At 42.8% G+C, this 22,181-nt stretch overlaps 1 protein-coding gene across 1 annotated transcript in view; it reads left to right on the forward strand.

Moving 5' to 3' along the window:
• The window catches only part of WDR49 (WD repeat domain 49), a 129,627-nt gene that overhangs the window by 11,265 nt on the left and 96,181 nt on the right, over positions 1 to 22,181 (forward strand). Inside the window, exons 2-5 of the mRNA XM_063131924.1 lie at positions 4,521 to 5,007; positions 6,992 to 7,168; positions 10,618 to 10,792; positions 20,512 to 20,679. Of these exons, the coding sequence (XP_062987994.1) occupies positions 4,521 to 5,007; positions 6,992 to 7,168; positions 10,618 to 10,792; positions 20,512 to 20,679 (1,007 nt within the window). The remainder of the gene's footprint in view (positions 1 to 4,520; positions 5,008 to 6,991; positions 7,169 to 10,617; positions 10,793 to 20,511; positions 20,680 to 22,181) is intronic.

Here is a 22,181-nt window from a genome sequence, read left to right on the forward strand (position 1 = left end):
TCTTGGCTGAGATACAATGGACCACTTGCAATGTGTCCCAACTTTCTCGTCTAGCAGTAGACCTCTTGTGTTCTCAGCAAGCCCCTGAAAGTTGGCTGAACCTCTGGAGCAGCATGTCATAAATGACAAGGGGATGTGGCTGGAAGGGAACATTGGTAAATGCATATCCACTGCACCCCACCCCTCCATGTGTACATAGAAGTAGAGAAATACATGTCAGGATTTTTTTCTGCCCATTTGCAATTGTTAGCTCCATTTCAATATCAGATACTTTGTTGAATTGATCAGATATTTTATCAGCTGGACTAGGGTTAATTCTTCCTCCCCCTGCTTTGATCTTGCATGACAGTCTGTCAGGTCCCACCCATCCAGCGATGTGACGAAGTCCTCCTGGCTCCACCTGAAATGTGCATGTCCTGTCCCCAAATTATCAGTTCCCATCTCGTGAGCAGCTAAAATCTCACTAAGGTCCATCCATGCCATATGAGTAAACACCCATTTTCAATTTGGACCATTTATTCAATCATAGATGCACCCACTGGCCAGGAATTTTTAAAACCACAAGTTGGCAACTTGTGCTCATAACACTTTGCTCATGACATTTGGGTCTCAGTCCTTGTGTGCATAGCATTGAATAAATTGCCCTTGCTCTCTGAAGTTTAGTATTGTATAATATGAGGAAAATATGGACTTAGTTTTGTATGTTATGTTTAATGATGTATTGCTTTGGTAGAAAAACCTCAACATTCCTCTGAAAGGATCTTGCTACCATGGGATATTCATTACTTATTATCCTGGCTAATTTTCAGGCAACATCTTCTCTGATATTCTCCTTCTGTAGGCCACAAGTAATAACTTCTCTGTTATCATAATGTTGATCATGAGATAAAGCGAGTCATCATGTTTCTTGTTTTTGAACATGTAAAGCTGATAAATGAGGGCTTAGATTCAGGCAGGACATTCCTTAGATGCTTCACATTGGAGATGGCAAGGATTGAGCCCAGGACAGCCTGCATACAAAACATGTGCTGTACACCTGAGTTACGCCCCCGCCCCAAAGGGGAGTCCTTCAACCATTACTTGCTTTTTTAAAACTACATTTATGTCTCTGAGATTTTCAGAAGTGTCACTTGGTCAATTTATTGAACCCAGGAAAGGAGAGACCACATCTGCTGGTCTTGACCCCTGTGCCAATTTGTCTGGCTCATTTCACCCCCTGACCTCTGTGCATTCCGTAGGAGATCTGAACACTGAGCTTACACACATGTTCAATGTAGGTGGCCAGAGTATGTGTGGAGTTACTATTCAGACTTTCCACCAAATGTGCAGTGGGCAAAATTGAACAGGTTGATGTTGCGGGCAGGTCCTTGATGGGAATTATTTCATATTGCTGCCTCCTGTTAAGCAGGCAGTTTAGCAGTGAAAAAACAAAAGGCAAAGCAGAACGAGTGTTTACTAGTCCCACCACACCCTTCTTTAATGAAGAAAAGATTTTAAAAAATAGCTTACTCACAATATTCTTGCATATAAAGCAGGTACAGTGTAGAGTTTCAAACAGAGCTTGTTCAGTCCATTTCTTCACACTCTATAACACTGGCAGGAGTGAGAGAGAGCAAGCATATGCACTCCTATAGCAATGGAAGAGGTCAGAGAGAGAGGAAGGGGGAGCAGGAAACCACACTGTAGACTATAGAGTTCCTAAGGCTAGCTATGCCTATAGTTCCCATGCATTAACTATCTGCAACACTGCCCCCTTCCTGTAACTTGCAGGCGGGGCTGCAATATTCCTAATACTTCAGTGTTAGAGCCTTATTCCCTCTATCACAAATCCAGCAAATGTGTATACATGGGATTTCCATGGCTACTCTGTCTTTAATAATTATCTTGAGGAGGGCATTTGAACAGATTCAGGAATCTAGTCTTCCATTACCTTGAGTTTCTCTCTTCACTAGCCCCCCATTCCTACAGCCTGCCTGGTAACCACACACTCTAGGCTTCTAGGACTTGCAGGATTCAACAAGTCAATGCTTCTGATGTAGATGGTCTTTCTGATGTAGATGGTCCATCTATCTGTGTATAAATGGTCTGAAACCTGTAGCTGTCCATTAATCACCCTCCTGATGATGCCCTGTGGCTAACAAGAACTGTATTGAGTTCTGGCTGTTCAATGTTTTCAAAAACAAGAGAGTAAAACTAACTTTAAAAAAGCCGGTGAAGATTCTATTTGTCTACCTATTAAACACCCCCCCTGCCAGTGAAATAGAATGGAAGGGGCAAATGGAGCATCATTTGCATTCTAAAATATTGTCTCATTCACATGCTATGTAGAACAGTGAAATAGATAGTGTTGAAATACTAATGGGTTTTTTTATGTGAAAATTAATTAAATTTGATTTTCCACAAAGTTATCATGGTGTTGCACTTTAGATGTTTCCTCTTCTCTGTGTATTAAGTAAAACTGGAGTCAACTTTTTTTGGGGTCTGCTTTTCAGTTAACCAATTACTACAGCACCTTAGGAAGAAGCTTTTAATATATACAGCAACATTTCTGACCCCTCCCCCTTTGCTCCCCTCCCCCTCCTTTATTTGTGGATATGAGAAAGCTCAAGGAAGTCTTTCTTTCAAAAACAACAATGTGCCCCAGGGAAGAATTGATTGGGTGATTATTAAATTGGATAAAGAGTCTTCCTTCTAACTAAGTGATCCAAAATCATTATTCTGACAGCTTTTCATCTGAGCATATGAAATATGCTCGTGGCCTCAGGTATTTGTGAAAAGAAAAGAAAAATCATTTGCAATCAGTTCCTGAAACAGAAGAAACTTAGTTAACTAGCTTCTTTTATGGGGTTGCAAAACTGAGCTCTGGGTTGTTACTGGTCCATTCTTTTTAGGGGTAATTCATATTTTGGCAGTAATGGGATAAGTCCAATCTTATCTTATATATAATTTTATTCAAAATTGAGAGTTAGTTGGTCATCCCTTTTTGACTGCCTTCGGGGGTTTATGTCATAAAGCATTTTTCTTTTTTTTTCTTTTTTAAGGATTAGGCTATCTTCTAGAACAATGTACGATAAAGTTTTATTTTTTAAGTGTCAAGAATAATTAAACAATTGTAATTAATTGCAAATTGGAGCAAAATGAAATATGAACACAAAAAAGTCTCTGTACACCTTTATAAACACAGGTGCAGGCTGAAGTACAATATTATGCGCCAGTAACAAATGGCCTGTAAACAAATCATGAAGGGATTATGAGATACCTAGAGTTAAAAATAACCCAGTCAAAGTTTAGTTATTGCTCAGAAAGAAAATCTCTAGCTGTTAAATGTAACAAAATAACATTTATATATTCTACATATTACTAACATGCCTAGACATTAAAAGCTTACCATAAGAGTAAGCAGCAGGTGAAAAACGAGTCTAAGCATGCCTCATGCTGCCATGCTAATTCTATGCCTCCAGCCCTAGAGAGGAAGCTTTGCTTTCCTGCCTGGATGCTGCCACATCTGCCTCGACAAGCCTGCATATGCAGGTGGCCTCTTGGCCTCTTGATGACAGCGAAGCTCTGGCTGGCCTTGCATCAGTCAGTATCTCAAAATAGCCCAGGGGTAAGAGGCAGACTGTGCTTGTCAGCAGGCGTCTTATAACCAATATCGACAGGTTTGATCAGTGGGTCTACTCCATGTAGGATCATTGGGTGGTGGGGCCATGAATCCAATCCAGGTTTCAGTCAGAAACTCTAAAGGAGCTATCCATAGGGTTCAGCACCTTGGATAGCTCCTTTAGAGCCACTTCTGGCTGCATTCAGACAACATTGGGTGGTGGGGCCATGAATCCAATCCAGGTTTCAGTCAGAAACTCTAAAGGAGCTATCCATAGGGTTCAGCACCTTGGATAGCTCCTTTAGAGCCACTTCTGGCTGCATTCAGACAACACTTTAGTCAATGGTGGGTGGAGTAGTCTACTCACGGTTGGGTTTTTTTGCCGGTACTCCTCCCACAACATGTCCTTACACAACTGTGGGTGGTTAGGGGCTGGCACTGAGTGGAGTAATAGTCAACCCTGCATTTGACTGACATAGCCCCTGTCCCTCTCCCTGCCTTCCCTCCTCCCTCAGTCCTCCCGGTGCTATCCCAGCAGCCTCTGTGAGTTGTGCCAGCTGTAGCAGAGCAGCCGGCACAGTTTTGGCCGCTCTTGCCCAGGAATTCTGTAGCCAGGCAAGATAGTCAACTCAACCCTGCAAAATAGTCTACTGGCTCAGGTCAGACAACATGCTAACCACTGGTTGAGCAACAAGTCAACCCTGCAGCCAGTTGTATTTCTCCAGTGGTTATTTTGATGAAAATGTCAACCGTGGGGTGGTTTTTGCACAACAGATGACACAATTATCAACCATTGACCATTCAACTGACAGTTGACTACTAAAACCACCTGTGGTTATTGTGTTGTCTGAACTGAGCCACTATATAGGACTAATCTTGGATACTGCCCTTGGTGATTTACATGCAATTCCAACTTTAGCAGGGGAGTAAACCCTGTGTCCTCTCTCTGTTCTTCTTTCAAGTCCCCAGAATCAAATGAGAACATGGGAATGATGACTAGAGAAGAGTTCATGGATCAAATGTGTACAGCAGTTAAGCGAGGCAGCAAGGAAGAATATGGTGAGCTGTTTGATAAGATAGATTTGATCCGGGATGGCCTTATTGACTGGGACAAATTGACTTCCTTTATGCTGCTCGAGCTGTATGAGAGAGATGAACGAACCAAGCTATCAGTCATCCCCCAGTGGAAGGACCTCCGGCTTCTCCCATCGATCCATAAAGATGCCATTCAAAATGTCACCTTTTTGAAAGGCCCCAGCAACTACCTGACTGTGAGCAGGAGTGGATTGCTCGGCCTCTGGGGAGAGAACTTGAAGTTACAGAGGACTCTTCAGATCGCTACGGAAGCAGTCAAGCCCAAGGACCTCTGGGTGACTGCTCTGGTTGCACTACCAAATGTGAACAAGGTGTGTAGTCTTGATAGAAGTGGAAGGAACAGTGCTTTGATAGCCTTCTGCTACCTTCTCTCTGTGTAAATAGCCCAAATATTAAGGCAGTGATCCCCAAACTAAACACTGGAAAACAGAAGTGTGCCAGGAGAAGTGGATAACTTTGTAAACCACCCAGAGAGCTTCAGTATGGGGCGGTAAATAAATGTAATAAATAAATAAATATAAATAAATTCGGGGCATCTGGGTACTACTTTTTTTTTTTTTTTAAAAAAAAGATTTTATTAGTTTTTTAAAAATACACAAACCAACAGAAAGGGGAAAAATGAATAAAAAGCAACACATTGGGTTTAACTCTGCTTATTGACAAAGAGTAACACATTTACCATACATGTAGATATTTCCTTTTACCAAGGTATAGGTAGAATCCATAGGCTGCTTGGAGTTTTCCTTCAGAATTCTTCACCATAACAGATTAAATGTAGTCTCTTTTCCATAGTCTGAGGAAAGGCTTGGACAAATAAAGCGGTGCATGTCCCTGATTAGTATATAAAATAAGATCCTGACATATTGTATAAAAGTCAGATGTTTTGCCTTTGTCTTTAGCTAGTGTTAGTTAGGGAATCAATTTTTCTGCCATGGCTGTTGGCCACAGTTCTTTATACCAAGATTTCAATGTTAGAAGTTCTGCAGTTTTTCATCTTTTAGCTATGACTCTGGGAGCCACTCTTGACCCCATGGACCATACCCCTGCAACTGCCGTACCAACAAATTTGGTGGTGCAGTGATAGCACTCCCTCCCCCAGGTAGGCTGCTGAAATTCAGCGGCCAATCACTATGGAAGTTTTAAAAGGGCTAATTAAGCTTGTTTTCAAGCTACATTTGCCCTTTTAAAGCTCCTGTAGAAGTTTAACCACTGATTTTGTTTTTTCCCCTGTGATGCTGCTGAGTTCAGTAGGGCACGCACCTGAGGATGGGGGTCCTGGCAGCTGTTCAAGGAAGCCCACATACTAGCATCAGCCCTGGCAATATGTGTTTGCCCACTGTGCTGGGATGGGAGCTGATAGGAAATAGAGAGCTGTAGGACAGATTTTGCCCACCACCTGGCTCCCTGACCAGCACGGTCAAGATAATATAGAGTGAAGTGTGACTTTACCTTAAATTCAAAAGGTGGGGGGGAATGCCCCATGTATCCAGTGCATGGGAAACATCGTGCGACAGGGTAGCTCCTCTAGTAATCAGCTCGCAACATGTCAATGGGCATCTGATGCAGCACCTCAATTAGCTGAACAAAGGACTGAGCAGCTTTACTTTGGTGAACTTTTGATCCATGCTTCAAGTTTTACCTATTATCTATCTTATTATGTCAAAGAAGTCTTGCAGTCCATAATTAATTAATGTAGTGCTGGCGGTGTTACATATTTCTTACCGGCCTTTTCCTAAAAATGAAATTCATGTCAGCTTACAAATCATAAAGCCGATAAATGCACGCACACACACACAGATTTAACCCCATAATATCCTAAATTTGACTAAATGCAAAATGGAGGACTGCTCTGTTCCTTCACAGGCATGTATTTCAAGTTGAAGTAGGCTGACCATATAGAAAGGAGGACATGGTTCCTGCATCTTTAACTGTTGTATAGAAAAGGGAATTTTAGCAGGTGTCATTTGTACGTATGTACATAGCACCTGGTGAAATTCCCTCTTCATCAAAACAGTTAAAGCTGCAGGAGCCTGGCCCTCTTGACCAGATACAAAAGAGAGCAGGGCTTCTGCAGCTTTAACTCTTGTGATGAAGAGGGAATTTCACGCATCACGCATACAAATGACGCCTGCTGAAATTCCCTTTTCTCTACAACTGTTAAAGTTACAGGAGCCCTGTCTTACTTTCCATAGGGGCACCCTATTTAAAGGGACCACGGAACTTGCAGATTGCTCAGGAATAACAGATATGCTGTAATGTTCTTTTCCTCTATGCTAACTTTCTATCCCCCCACAGGTAGCTGTTGCGTTTACAAGCAAAGTGATCTATTTTGCTGAGCTGAATTCCAAACAAGGATTCTCATGCCAGTATAGGCTTCAAGGCTTCGAGGGAATTGTGATATGTATGGACTACTGGTACAACCCTTATGATGGAAATTATGCTATGCTGACCATGGGCGATGTCTGTGGGCAGGCAAGTGCAGCACAAAATCTTATTATGCAATTATGCAGCTGTTAGACATGCATCCAATGATGTCAGAAAGTTCCTGCAGGGCTGGACAGGCAGCTTCGAATGTTGGCCTGCAGTCGTCTGAAACCAGCTGGAGGGTTTTAAGTTGTTCTGCGGAGAGAGGCCAGTGGGCCTGTTCAGAAGACACGTTGAACTCTGCTGGTTAAGACTTTTGGTTAAGCATTAGGGTTTAAGGTGCCTTGTGCGATGCAGTATGCTAAACCCTGCTCACTTACTAACTACAGTGGGACAGTCTGCAGCAGGGTTAGCGGCTCTAACTGTGGCTTAAAGTGATGTGTGCGACAGCACGTCTTGTGGTTAGTATCAACCCCAGAGAACCACAGTTCCACTAACCAGAAAGCCTGAAGTATTGTCTGAACCGGCCCAGTATGGCCAAAGCTCACTGGAGAGACCCTGCTCTGGAGGAGTCACATTCTATTATTAACTCTTGCAGAGCAGGAACATGTCCTGTAGGGGGATGGAGGAGAACCTCTTCACTGAACTACAGGTAGCAGCTGCTCAGTGCAGTACCCCCAGGTCCAGGACTGACTCTGCTCATTCAGGCTAGCCATTGGAACCTCCTGGACAGGGAAGATTATAAGAAGATTTCCTGTGCAAAGGAGTGCTTGCCTCCAGAAAAGGTCTTCTTGGGAGAAAGGGATTCCTTAGGAGTAAGGATTTGCAAAGGAAGGCTTGATTACTGCAGCTGAGCTTTGGGTGGAGCCCAACAAGCTTTGATCTTAAAAGCCTTCACAGAAAATCCAGCCAGTGTTGGAACAACTTGGTTCATTCTGCCTTCTAGCCTGTCTCCTGAACCATGCCTGTGGTTGGTGGTTTTTCTTGACCTTTTGGACTGCCTAAGTACTCTACTTTTGGACTGTGTACCTGAGTGATTTACCTTCTTTGACCTCTTGCTTGTTACCTTGACATTCCTGTTGTTGCCTGGTCCTCCCTTTTGCCTGCATGCCTGCCTATGCTCTGGCCTCCACCTGGACTTAAACCACCTCCGCTGTAGCCTGAACCCCATCAGCTAACCACCTGTAGGCTGGATTGTTTGCTGACCCCACTGCATTTAGAGCCTGCTACAGCCAAAGCAGGATAGAGCCTTGCTTGAGTTTTAGTCTTTGGTTCTGACTCCAGGTCCTGGTTCCCACCTCACCTCAGACTACTGCCCATGGTCCCATTGGCTCTGTTCAGAAGACACTTTAAACCATGGCAAATAAGGCAAAATGCCTTATTCACCAAGGTTAAAGCCATGGTTTAAGGTGTCTTCTGAACAGACTATCCTGATGGAGTCCAAGCAAGGAATTGCAGCTGCCTCCCCAGGCATGGTGTCTGGAAGCTACACTATTCCCTGGGAGTCAGTCTAATGGGGGGTACTGACTGGTGCCTGAAGTTGTCCAGAAGCTCACCTTCTCCATCCTTAGGAGGATAACAGTGTTCTTGGCAGAGCTCTAGCTTCCCATGCACAATGCTCCAGGTTATACTGAATCAGTGGTGCAAAGACTAGTGAGCATCCAAGGTAGGCCCCCCAAAAAGGAGAGATATGTCTCAAGATGCAAGGATTTTATTAATGGAAGGCCTGACACAGAAGGACCAGTTGTCAGCAAATTAAAACAGGAGACATTTGTTATGAGAATCTTTGCAGACATTTTGATAGCCTCTTAAAGTAGACCTCAAAATAAGAAAAGAGGCTGAAATGAACCGTGCTTCCAGTTAATAAAATCCTTGCATCCTGAGATGCTTCTCTCCTGTTTTGGGTATATCAAATCAGTACAAGGCAGCTTCATACACTCAAAGGTGGAAAGGAAGCTTCAAATATCCAGTTCTAGGGGGATTCTTATGTGGAAACATTGATGGAATTGGATACACTTAGCCTGGAGAAGAGATGATTAAGAGGCAATATGATAGAAATCTTCAAATATTTGAAGGGCTACTAGATAGATGGTGGAGCAAATTTGTTTTCTGTTGAGGGTAAGATCTGAAACAATCTGTTCAAATGATTAGAAAAGGGATTTTAACTAAACATGAGGAAGAACATCCCAACTGTACAAGCGGTCAACTGTGGAACAAATGGCCTCAGAAGGTGGTGGATTCAATTTCTTGAAAGACTTCTAAGCAGAGACTGGATGGTGATCTATTGGAAGTGCTGTAGTAGTGGATTTCCCACAAGGCTTGGACTAGATAAGGGATGTTGAACCTCTTTCAGTCAAAGGCCAAATTCCATCTTGGATGTGCTTGGGGGCTGTGTACCAGTGGTGGGTGGGCTGAAAGACAAAGGGGCAGGGTCAAAGGCAAACAGGACAGGTGGAAAAGTCCCATTTTACCATTTTTAAAGCTCTTACTACTCATAATTAGGGTGACCAACTGTCAGGATTTCCCCGGATTTGTCCTGGTTTTTGTTCTTTCCATGGTGTCAGGGGGGATTTTCTATAATTTTCAATAATGTCCTGGAATGACACAACTTCCCCTTTAAGGCTGCCATTTAGCATGGCAGGAGGGAATGACATGCTTTCTTGAGGCACATCATTCCCCCAACCCGAGCTCCAATTGAGGTCTTAAATGGGAAAGTGGGTCATTCGTGGACATTATAGAAAAGGCCCCAATTGGAGTGGATGGTGGTGGTGCAGAATGAAAACTTTTCCCCTCCTCCACTCCAATCGGGTTCTTTAAGGTGGCGAGGGAATAATGTACTTTCTGCAGGACTCAGAAAGCTGCTTCCCCCCCACACACACTAGGTGTCCTCTTTTTTGGTTTCCCAAATATGGTCACCCTACTCATAATTAAGTTTTAGAAGAGGCATTTACCTCTTTTAGAATGGGGTAAAATGTACAAAGATGTACCAAATGATCAGTGATGGGGGTAGTTTCCTGGCCACCTGGGAAATGGGGAAAGGCAGATTTTGCCCCTGGGCCTAAAGTTCTGTGCTCCCAGATTGGATGAGATTGAAGGCCCCTTCCAACTCTATAATTTAGAGATGTTCTCCTCCTTTTAAGCTGAAAGTCAATGCATCTCAATTGCTTTGTATTACATTCATACTCTTGAGCCATACAAAACTTCTTCCAGCTGCCCAAAGCTTTGCTCCCTTCATTTTCCTTGAGATTCGGTTACCTTCCCCTTTTGTCAAATGCATACTCTTGCCAAGCTATACATGTTGCTAAGCTATACATATTTAAGTTACTTCCATTGTCCTCTCTTAAGCAAATCCCTGCAGTCTCATTATATATATATTAAAAAAATAGCCCTCGCTCTGGCCATGAAATTTAAATGCCTACAAGTTATGAATTTATAACAAAGTAGAGGCTTTGTGTGTGATATTCAGGTTATCGCCTTCAGTAATGGGTTGCTTTGAAGTGATGAGAATAGTAAAATATATTTATATATATTTTAAAAATTAATTCTGTCTCTCCCAGGTTCAAGCAATTGCCTTCAACACAGCCCTGATCTCATTGTTTGAACGACCTTCCAGTTCCCCTGAAGATGAAAATGTGGTAATGACTATTAATTGGCAGGAGCTGGTCTCTGGATATCACAAATGCTGCTATACTTTAAGGCACAGACTCCACGATAAAGAATGGGTGAGACAAGGTACTGATCTGAGAAATAATATAAGGAAATCCCCTTTTTAATTTTGTGCATCATCTTTGGCATAGAGAGTGGTGTTAGACCAAACATTAAAATGGGGGACATCTTGCTGTTAGGCTCCAATGTTATGCATGCATACCTGGGTCTAGGGATGTCCATCGCTGGGAAATCTGGTTCTATTTTTGGCTCGATGGTGTCCTGCATGTGTACGAATTGTTTTGTCTCTGTGAGCACTTCCCCAAATTCAGAAAGTTTCTTGTGCATTGTGTGTGGGTGTGGGTGGTCTTCTGAAATTTGTGGAGATTTGGGCCAAATTTCCAAAAATTATGGCGGAATGTATGCAAATTAACAGATTAATTAATTTGTTTAATTAATTTGTTAGTTTGTGCAAATTCGACCAAATGTTCCTTGAGATGCAGAAACTCCCCTCTCCCCCAAATGTACAAAATTCCTAGAAATTGAAACTGGCTCAATTCACTGTATATCGAATTGGTCCCTGCAAAGTTTGGCCAGGGTGGGGTGGGGTGGGGTGGGGTGGGGTGGCGAGCCTAGGAAAACTCATCCAACTCCCTAAATAGATTTCTCCAACATCCCTATCTTAGAGTAAACCTAATTGAATACACTTAGACATAATTCTGAATAAACATGCATAGGACTGTACTGTTATTCTTGGACTCGGGAATTCTCGGCCTCAATGGCTGCCCATGTGGCATCTCAAGGACCAACATCTTTGTCTGTGCATCACTCTCCTCCTTCCAGTCATGCAAATCTACCTGTGCTTGCTCTTGTGCTGAAGCACACAAGTCCCAAGAGAAGGAGGAATCTCCTTGGAGGGGGGGAACGGAAATGAGCTGCAATGTAGTTTCTAGAATGGTCCAGGTAACTGTAGCTTCTGGAAGGGACCTCCACTGACGTGCCCCATTGTGGAAATGAGCGTTTCTGCTCACTTCCATGCTTATTTTAGGAATCACTAGTTCTTGTTGTACTAATGGTCCATTTCACTAGTATAACAGATCTAGCAAAAGCACAGCAGCAGTAAAGGATACTGCCCCAAAATTTAAATAACCAAACTTTTAGCTCAGCACTGGGACAGAGGAGGCATAACTTCTATGCCTACTTCATCCTGATTGTTTCAGAAATTAAGGCTTTGCTCTAAAGCCCTGCTATAAAGCCTGCCCCCTTCCTTTCAGTAGTTCTGTAGTCTCTTTAACACAAAAACACTCACACTTTTAAATCAAAGCTAGAAGACTATATCAATGGTGCTGAAAGCCCATATTACATCTCCTGAAATTGCTCTTTAATTTAAAAAACGATAAAGCATTTTGCATGCATGACATCAACCTAACTATTCAGGCCTGAATAATTAATAGGCTTCCCAGCCTGCTGGGAGGAATCTCTCCCTTTTCTGCCATGAAAGTGTTCTGAAAAATACAACATTTCAACCTCACATTTCATCCTGACAGTTGCCGGGTTGCAATCCGGAGATCTGTGGGTTTTAAATGGCCTGGCGCAGTGGGAGGTGGCAGGGGCAGGTTCTTCTTCTTGTTGTTCTGCCCAAAGTCCTCTCAGTCACTTAGAATCACAGAACAGAAGAGCTGGAAGGGGCCTATAAGGCCATCGAGTCCAGCCCCTTTCTGCTGTGTGGAATACCTAAGGCACTCCTCCTTGTTTCAGGACTGGGAGAGGAATGGATGGAAACAAGCCATGGCAGCCATCTTGTCTCTTGCTGCATCATGCAAATCAAAGGTGGATTTCTGGGTTGCAACCTGGGAACTAGTAGAGGCTGGTGGCTCTCAGGTCAGTGGGGTGGTGAATCCATTTGAGGTTTCAGTCAGAACCAGTCAAAACTCTAAAGGAGCTCTCCAAGGTGAATGTGACTCCCCACTGGCATTTAGAAGTGATGCAGCCCAAATATACGTTTACCATGTCAGAATGAACGCCCCTCCATCAGTGAGTCTTCCTTCTCACTTCCATTGTCACCAGCTGCTACTGTTGCTCATCATCTTTTCCATTATTGCTATCACTTTGGTAGGCAGAGAGCAGATAGGCAGAAACATCTACTGTTCTTCCTTCTCTGGGCCAGAGCAAGAGGTGGGTGTCTTAGCAGGTTGCAATAGTGAGGAGGACGAGGAGGAGGAAGAGGTGCAGTGGTGGTGTGTGGGCCCATGGCAGGTGCCCAACCATGCCCATGTCTCTGACTAGGCCTCAGCCTTCTTGGTTTCAAAACTGGTGGATTGTTGTTGTTACTGGTTGGGTTCCCCCCTGCCCCCTCCAGTTTTGATGCTCATTTAAGACAGGATGGCCAATGGGTAACCCTCATAGACTAGAGCCAGGCCCTGAAGCAAATTTATTTTAGTACCCACAGACCCTACCAAATTCTAATCTTTCTATGGTAAAACATTTGCCCATTTGTGAGGAGTCAACTGGTGTGGCAACATACATGTTCAATGCACTCCAGCCAGGCCACTGCCTGGAGATAGGGTGGCTATGTTAGATCAATGTGTCCTCTTTTATTGAAAACAAGTCCTCCATTTGATGGGCTGCCATAGGACTGTATCCTATTTTGAAAGCATTAGCTGCTGAAGGGCTGTCCCATCCAAGATTGATTTAAAAATAAGGAACCATCAGAAGGAAGAGGTGGAATTGAAGTTGCCCATCAACGGCACCCAAACAGCAGACTGAGCAAGGCCCACAGGTCACCCTGGTCACAGTCTCCCACTCTATGGTGAAATGTACTATACTTATATTTAAATTATAGTAAGTATTTCTAAATTTGCATCTGTGAAGGTTAGAAGCCAATGTAATAAAGTCAGGCTTAGAGGCCTGGGGGTTTCTGTTGGGAGGGGGTTATCACTGAGAGGAGTAGTTTCATTTCTCCCGTCAAGGTTCATTCCTTGGTTAAATTTCATTTTCCCAGTTAAGTTTTGTTTTTTCAAAGTACTTTGTGTTTGGGGGAAGAGGGTATAAAAGAGTGAGACAGACAGAAAAGAGCATGAAAGGATGAGAGCATGAGAAAGAAGCACCAGGGTGAAGCCTAAATGCAGCTAGGGTAAAGGACTTGAGTTTTGCAACTTTTGTTTTCTTTTAATGCCTCTGTACTATTCAGTTCTAGTGACTAAATGCCTTTAACTGTAATTTGCTTGTTTTAATACAAAAGTGTTGTGTTAAACCTCAAGTGTCAAGTCTGCCAATTACCCTACATCTACAGCCTAAACCCCATGTTACTAGGACGGGGAAATTAAAAAGAAGGAAGGTGGATTCTTAAGGAGGCAAGTAATCCTTAAGGAGTTGCTCAGGGGGTCCAGGACATGGAAGGAACTATACATATAAATCTATAGACAGCATTTGTGAACCACCCAGAGAGCTTTGGCTATTGGGCGTTATAGAAATGCAATAAATAAACAAATAAATAAATTTATACATATAAATTAGCAAATTTTATGCAAATCAGCATCCTCTTTTGTCCTCTTTCTTTGTGATACACAAGTGGCCACCCTCTCTGGAGAACAGAGTCTCTACCAAAAAGCACAGAGGCTGGTTGTTCTTGAGGCAAGACCTCATTGATTAAAAAAATACATCAGCAAAAGCCATAACTACACAAATCCCACAAAAGGCCTTGTCATTTCTCTTCTCAGTCCGAAAGCATATAATTTTTGCTTTTAGATCTTGGATGTATTGTCAAATATCTTTAAAAACAAACAAAAACCCTCCAGATAGAAATTGATGAAGAAAGAATTATGCCTGTTCATAGGTAATTAAATAAAAGAGAGAAGTTACCATCGTGTGGAGGTGTGTCAGATATATAGAAGAGAATGTAGTGGAAGCAAATAAAGGCTCAAACATTACAGTGAGGATAGTTTCTAGAAATATGAGAAGCAGAAGAATGAAAGAGAGCAAATCAGAGAATTAGAAGAATGAGTGAATGGGATTTCCACCACCCTGCAGCACTTAGCATTCTTATATTCTCCCAGTTCCATGTAAAGAAAATGATTATAGACATGGTTAACCAATTGTATACAGTGACAAAGTCTTGTATACTATGTAATTGGAAGTCTCCAAAGCAAACAGCTAAACAGCAGTGGATTGATACAATTCGGGAGACTATAATTATGTATACATTTACTCAGCAGGTACAGCAAGCAAGGCATCTTAATGTAAATAAAAGATATTAAGGCACCATAGTTTCCATTTCCTATGTGGACATGCTTCAAATTTCTGATCAAATAAGTACAGATGGCTAATCTCTCTCTCTCTCTCTCTCTCTCTCTCTCTCTCTCTCTCTCTCTCTCTCTCTCTCTTTCTCTCTCTCTCTTATATATGTATGTTATATAGTCTATGTTTCATTAGATAGGGAGCTTCTTCTTGGGTTGTTTAGCTGTCCCACAAGCATATCCATGATATATTAAGAATTATAATCAGAGTGTTTCTTTCTTTATTGAACTGGTTGACCTTGCCTTTTTTTGGGGGGGGGGGTTGCTTCTATTTTTATTTTTAAAATTAAAATAGCGTTCCATGAGAAAAGAAATTAGATGGCCAACTTCTTTACAGACTCCACCTATATCTTCAAGAGCAACTTAATCTGCAAGGATTAGAAGGTGGTAATGTGTTTTCCCATGCTCTGAAAAGCACTGTTTGCTGATTTCATAAATGCACAAGAACAAGCCAGGTGAGCTTTATCCAGGGCTATTTTGCGCCCTAGGCAAGCTGAGCTACTTTACCCCCCCTCCAAAATGCCAACTTTGATTTTTAATAACATATGTTTCCTGGAAAAAAAGAAGAAGCACAAAACTTGAAACTGCTAAATTTATTTTAAAGTACAAGAAATATGTCATGCCAGTTATAGCAAACAAATTGGAAAGGAATGTCTATGGGTCTAAAATGCATTATTTAACAGGAATATCACCTCCAAATCATCCCCCCAACTCACACACGCGCGCTCACATACACACACACACACACTCAGCATCACTCCAAACAAACACACGCATGAACACATGCATTCACTCAAAGACCCCATGCACCCCATTCACCCATACATTCTCTCTCTCTCTCTTCCTGGCGCATTCTGGAAGTCCGAACATTGAGCCTCCCCACCCCAGCGTCCCTGGCTTTGTTTCGATTGGGTGGGCGCGGGGTGCCATTTTGCCCACCCAGGACCAGCTGAATCCTTGGGCCAGGCCGGCTCACAGCCAACGGTGTGAGTGCTGTGCTGTGCCCGGTGCCCTTCTTAGCTTGGCACTCTAGGCAGCCGCCTGAGTGGCCTCTATGGTAGCACCGGCCCTGGCTCTATCTGGCCAGCTGGCAATTTAGAAGAGACAGGAGAGCTGGTAAAAGTAAGATTTCTGACTTCTCTCTGCCCAAGAAGCTTTAAGAGCTGGATAAAGTTAAAGTTCAGCAGGTGACAGCTTCCTTATCATCATACCTGAATGCTGGGACCAGTTTCACTGAGTGAAACTGCAGCTGTGAAATGTCGAAAGAACCCATGCTGGATTATACCAAAGTCCTATCTAGTCTAGCATTGTCTTCTCACAATGGCCAACCAGATGCTCCTAGGAAGCCCACAAGCAGGAAAAACTTCCTGACTGTTAGATGGAATCAGTTACCTAGGGAGGTTTTGGGCTTTCCCACACTAGAGGCATTCAAGAGGCAGCTGGACAACCGTCTGTCAGGGATGCTTTAAGTTGGATTCCTGCACTGAGCAGGGGGTTGGACTCAATGGCCTTGTAGGCCCCTTCCAATGTTTCACACCTCCCATGTTCCACACCAAGCATACTACCTCTAGAAGTGGAGTAGCATATAGCAATCAGAACTCGTAGGCATTGATAGCCTTCTTCTCCAGGAATTTGTTTAACCCCCTTTTAAAGTCATCCAAATTGGTGTCCAATGTTGGACAGCCATTTATTGGAATACTCTACTTCTGGATTTCCTGTACTGAGCAGCATATTGGCTTAGATGGCCTACAACAGGGTAGGCAGAAAGTAGATCTCCAGATGTTTTGGATTTGAACTCCTAGAAGCTCCTGCCAGCATGGCCAATGGTTGGAATGTGGGAGTTGATGTCCCAAACACCTAAAGATCTACTTTTTGTCCAGCATTGCCCTACAAGGCCCCCTCCAATTCTATGATTCTCTGGTTGCATGACACTTAGAACAGACCTTTCTCTCTCTCATTCTTCTACCCAATTTCATCTTTTCTTCATGCAGCAAAACATTTTAAATTTGAAATAGACATTTCTGATTTGGAAATTACTCTAACACTACCTTTTCCCAGTTGGGCATCCTCCAAGGAGTTTGACTTTCAGTGTAATTTAGCGAGAAGCCATTTTATGTCTTTCTTACAAAGTATGAAGATTACTTGGTTCTTAACATAGATCATGTTTTACTCTCATAAAAGTCCCTAGAGCTCAGATTGGCAAGCCATGAAATAGGGCTTCAAGAAGGTTTTTTTTATGTGAGTTGCTAAAGACTGTCTTTCTAGATGGGACTGCAAAGCAAAAATAAATAAATAAATACATAACTAATACAGCAGTGTATACCGAACCTATTTCTGAGACGTTTGGATATCTTTAAAAAGGGGTTGTATAAACTCCTGGAGGAGAAGGCTATCGGCTACTAGTCGTGATGACTATCTGCTACCTCCACTATCAGAGGCAGTAAGCCTGTATTCATTAGTTGTTGGGGAACATGGGCAAGTGAATGCTGTTGCACTGTGTCCTGCTAGTGCTAAACTAGATGGACCCTTGGTCTGATCTAGCATGGCTCTTCTTATGTTCTTATGACAGTTATCGTTTTTGATAGTAATTATTCTTACTGTTAAATGCTGTCATGTGTTTGTGGATGAATAGCAGCTAATTTTGTATTTAAGAATTCATTTATTTGAGCCTGTTTTTACACATTGCATTTTTAAGGTGTGCATTTTTAAGGTTGCATTTTTAAGAAATGTAAACTTCTTAAAAATAGCATTTGTATAACCAATTGCACTGCTGCAAAACTCCTAGCTCCAAGGTTTAGGGAGTAATCATAGGTCCCTAAGACAGCATCTGTGGGACATAGGATATTTTAGTTACCTGAATCCAAGCTCAGAGATAGGGCTCTGAGCTCCAAGCCAGGAAACTGCACTCCCCTCCAAAGGTCCCTCACAGCCAGCACAGAAAGAATCACACTGGTGGCTGTTACAAGCTCACAAAGGGGGCATTCCCAGGTTGGGGAAGGGAGGAGACTGGGGACATAGAGCTATGAGGTCCCCAGTCATCCCCAGCCTCCCCCCCAAAAGCCACCACTAGATGGGTGAAATTGCCCATCTAGCTAAAATGAAGAGCGGGAGGCATGAGGCATTGGATATTCATAAGTGTCTGAGTTCGGTCTTATGAGTAACCAGGTTGAATCCCATTGAATTGCATCCTTAAAGGATGTTAGTGAAGGTAACATTGCTGTGCCCTTTAATGGCTGACAGCTGAATATCAGGATATGTTTAAAGCACACCAGTTCCAATATCAAGGACCACTGGTCAAGCTAGCCCCACCAACAGACTACTACAGAAGGCTGAAATCAGTGATCGTTTACTTCTCAATAGCTTGTCCCATGCTGAATCAAAAGCTGGGGGTAGAGGGTTGTTCTTTTGGCCAAAGACATCATTGTCCTACAATGTAGCAACAGTTTGCAATGACTCTCACCAGCATGGTGCGTTAGTGTTCATGTGCAAACATTTACATGTACGTGCCCTAGGGACAAGGTGGATCCACTCCCTCAGTTTAACATCTCTAGGGTACATTCTCACACTTTTAGGACACATTTAAAATAGAATGCTCAAAAAGAAAAGAAAAAGCTGCTGACTTTAGGAGAAGATAATTACTCATCAACATGCACAAACATTGTGCAATCACTTGAAGTGTTGTACAGAAGTTGCATAATTTCATCAGAAATGGTAGTGTAGAGCTGCTCCATGTGCTTTTCCTCCTGTCGTCAATAATCATACGAGCAGTTGATTAAACCTTATTTACAAATCATAGTCATTAATCATCCCAGAATTACATTTACAATGCACATCATTTTCATGTCTATTCATTTCTGGATTTTCGATTGTCCAAGGAGGTGGTGAAGTTGTGACATTACTTATTCACCAATATTTGGATAAGTCACCACTGTATTGATTCCATTGTTTAAGGATGTCTTAAGTATCACTCACTCCATTCAGTCCTGTCTTTTTCTCTTTATCCCTCCCCGTCCTCCATATTTCTCTCTCTCTCTCTCTCTCTCTCTTGGCTCATCCTTAAACTCTTGTTACATTGGATAAGGAATTAAAACATTAGCATTTCAAATCAGACTCCATTTTCTAGTAGACTAGTATATGCCTAGAGAAGGGTGAATTTGTCAATTTCACTTCTTCCCACATTTGATTTTTTTCAATCTCAAGTTCTTCTATCTCAGACATGAAGAAATTCGTGCATTTTGGTAATTTAAAAAAAAAATCAAAATTGAACTAAAACCAAATACTCAACAATCTCTATGTATGGCATAATATTTATTTGCTTTGTACCCTTCTGTTTTACTAAGAAAATGGAACTCAGGGTAGCTACGGTTAGCTGCTGCTGTGCCATAAATGTCAATACACCTCCCTACCTCAAAGCCAATATGTATTAAAAAAGGATGCTTGAGGAATTCAGTTTTTGTGAATTGCTGTGTGTGCTGACCTGACTAATGTGCAGTTCAGAAAGTAATTATTCTTTGGACATCAACTCCTCCGAATTTTGAAATGCAGTTATCAGCTCAAAAAACATACCAACTTGTGTTTTAAAATGTGTATTTCATGATAAAATGCATTTAGAAATGTGTATATTTAGGTGAAATACATTGATCAAGGCAGACCCGGCTCAAGGCAGCTCACTGCCTGCTGTGCTGCCACTTCCACCACCGCCACCTCCTCTCCTCCTTGATCTGCGTACCTGACTGCTGCCGGGTAGCTTACTTCTCCTGGCGTGGACACGTGTGCCAGCTTCACCTGCGTGCTGCCCTTGACCTATTTCCACCTTCAAGAGCTGCACCATGCCTGCGCATCCAGCAAAGTATCATGGGAGATAACGGAACGTTTAGGACTTCTTGTGATTGCCCGACATTGCGTACGTGCTGCACAGCTCCTGAGGGCAGAAAGTCCTTACAGGCTTTCTGGGTGCACGAGTTGGGTGCATGGGTCTGTGCCAGGAAAAGTAAGCTGGCTGGCCGGCAGCCACGCAGGCAGAGCCAGCTGGGTTGGGAGGGACACGAATGGGGCGGGAGGGTGTGCATGGGGGCAGGGAATACACAGGTGTGTGAACAAGTGACTTCTTTTTGGTTCTGCTGGCTGCCTGCATGGCAGGACCAAGAAGTGGCAGACCCTTTGCCATGGGAGAGCGCTGCTTTTCTCATGTTTTGCCACCTGCTGTGCCTGCGTCCTACTGCTCCATGGTGGGGCCAGCCCTGTATAAAGGTATATTTTGTGAAAGATATGTATTTAAGAATTAATTTATATACAAAATGTTTGTCTAGATATTTTTAAAACAAGTTTGCACATGTATTTTGAAACTGTAGATTTAGGAGTAGATTTAGGAATGAATACATGTGAAATAGACTGATCCATCCATATCCTGCATTGCGACTTCCAGTATTTAACAACAACAACGATTGATCTTCATAAGAATTTTTACTTAATGAAGAGTTTAATTCAAATACCCTCTCTTTCCCATTTCAGTTGCATACAGCTACTCTTTAGATGTCTTTATCTCTGTTACAACCAGTAGTACAAACTCACTGGTGCTAGCTTGGAGAGAGAAATTAAGTCCTCAGCTTACAATGACAACTTTCCATGTCGCCCAAGGAATCAATGCGTTTGACTTCCATCCCAAGCTCAACTTGATAGGTATGTAACCAAGAATTTCTCCTTTTTTTATACAACCTAATGGGGGTCTAAGAGCAATTCTACACTGCAGACTCAAGCTGGTTGAGCAGCCAGTCCCTCTCCCAGGAATACGATGAGAACTGTCATTTGTCAAGTGGCCAAGGAATCTCAAATAACCCCTTCATTGAACTACAGTGCCCAGAATTCTTTGGGGGAAGCCATGACACAAACTTGCCTTATATTAATATAGATTAGTCATGTAGATATGCACTGTAGTTTGGTACAGATGCATCACCAAAGGCTAGAAACACAAGAAAAAGGGAGGGAATAAATATAGAATCAAAGAATAGTAGAGTTAGAAGGGGCCCATAAGGCCATCAAGTCCAACCCCCTGCTCAGTGCAGGGATCCACCCTAAAGCATACCTGACAGATGACTGTCCAGCTGCCTCTTGAAGGCCTCTAGTGTGGGAGAGACCACAACCTCCCTAGGTAACTGGTTCCATCTAACAGTCAGGAAGTTTTTCCTGATGTCCAGCCAGAATCTGGCTTCCTGTAACTTGAGCCCATTATTCCATGTCCTGCACAATGGGATGATTGAGAAGAGATCCTGGCCCTCTACTCTTTCAAATATTTGTGGCTAAAGTGTTGGACTGGGAGTCGGGAGATCCAGGTTCAAGTCCCCACTCAGCCATGGAAACCCACTGGGTGACTTTGGGCCAGTCACAGACTCTCAGCCCAACGTACCTCACAGGGTTGTTGTGAGGATAAAATGGGGAGGAGGAGGATTGTGTATGCTGCCTTGGGTTCCTTGGAGGAAAAAAGGCAGGATATAAATGCAATAACAAGTAATAAATAAGTATTTGAAGAGTGCTATTATGTCTCCCCTCAAACTTAAGGGAGGATCAGCTTGAGAAATCTGGTTAACCCAAGTGGGTCCTGGGCTGATTGTCCCTTGTCCTAGGAGGGAGGGAGAGGCTGTATTCTCCAAGTCTTCTGACTTATGACAGGGACAGTAGTTGTGGTTATCATGCGGAATGTAAGCGTGATAAAATGAGGGAGTCATTTTCTGGGCTGTATTCCATACAGTAAGGTGCAGTAAATTGTAGTAAGGTTGTAAAACATGGCATTTACCTAGTGGTGGCTGTATCTTAGAACTCCTAAATGCCTCAGCCTCTATATATCAGGGTACTTTTGTATGACAAATGTGAGCAGATTATAGATAAATATAACCAACACAGGTTCCCCTGTAGAATTCTTCAAGTGATGCTTTTTATGAAGGCTCTGAGCATCCGGAGGGCTCTGAGAATTCTCATAAATTGTTGTTTCTTAGAAGACATTATAATAGTTCAGCTGATCTGGGCTTGTAGTATAGATTGTCTCCCCTCCTATGTCCCGTTACCATCTCTACAGCCCATAAATGCCCAGGGTGTTGCCTCTTGACTGTAGCTTCCGTAAGTCATGTGCAAATGATAAGAGTATTGCCAGTGGGGAAAAAAACAGAAGCATAGCCCTGGAAATTCAT

This window comes from Elgaria multicarinata, chromosome 8 (genome assembly GCF_023053635.1).
Source record: "Elgaria multicarinata webbii isolate HBS135686 ecotype San Diego chromosome 8, rElgMul1.1.pri, whole genome shotgun sequence".
In the NCBI taxonomy this organism is placed as follows: Eukaryota; Metazoa; Chordata; class Lepidosauria; order Squamata; family Anguidae; genus Elgaria; species Elgaria multicarinata.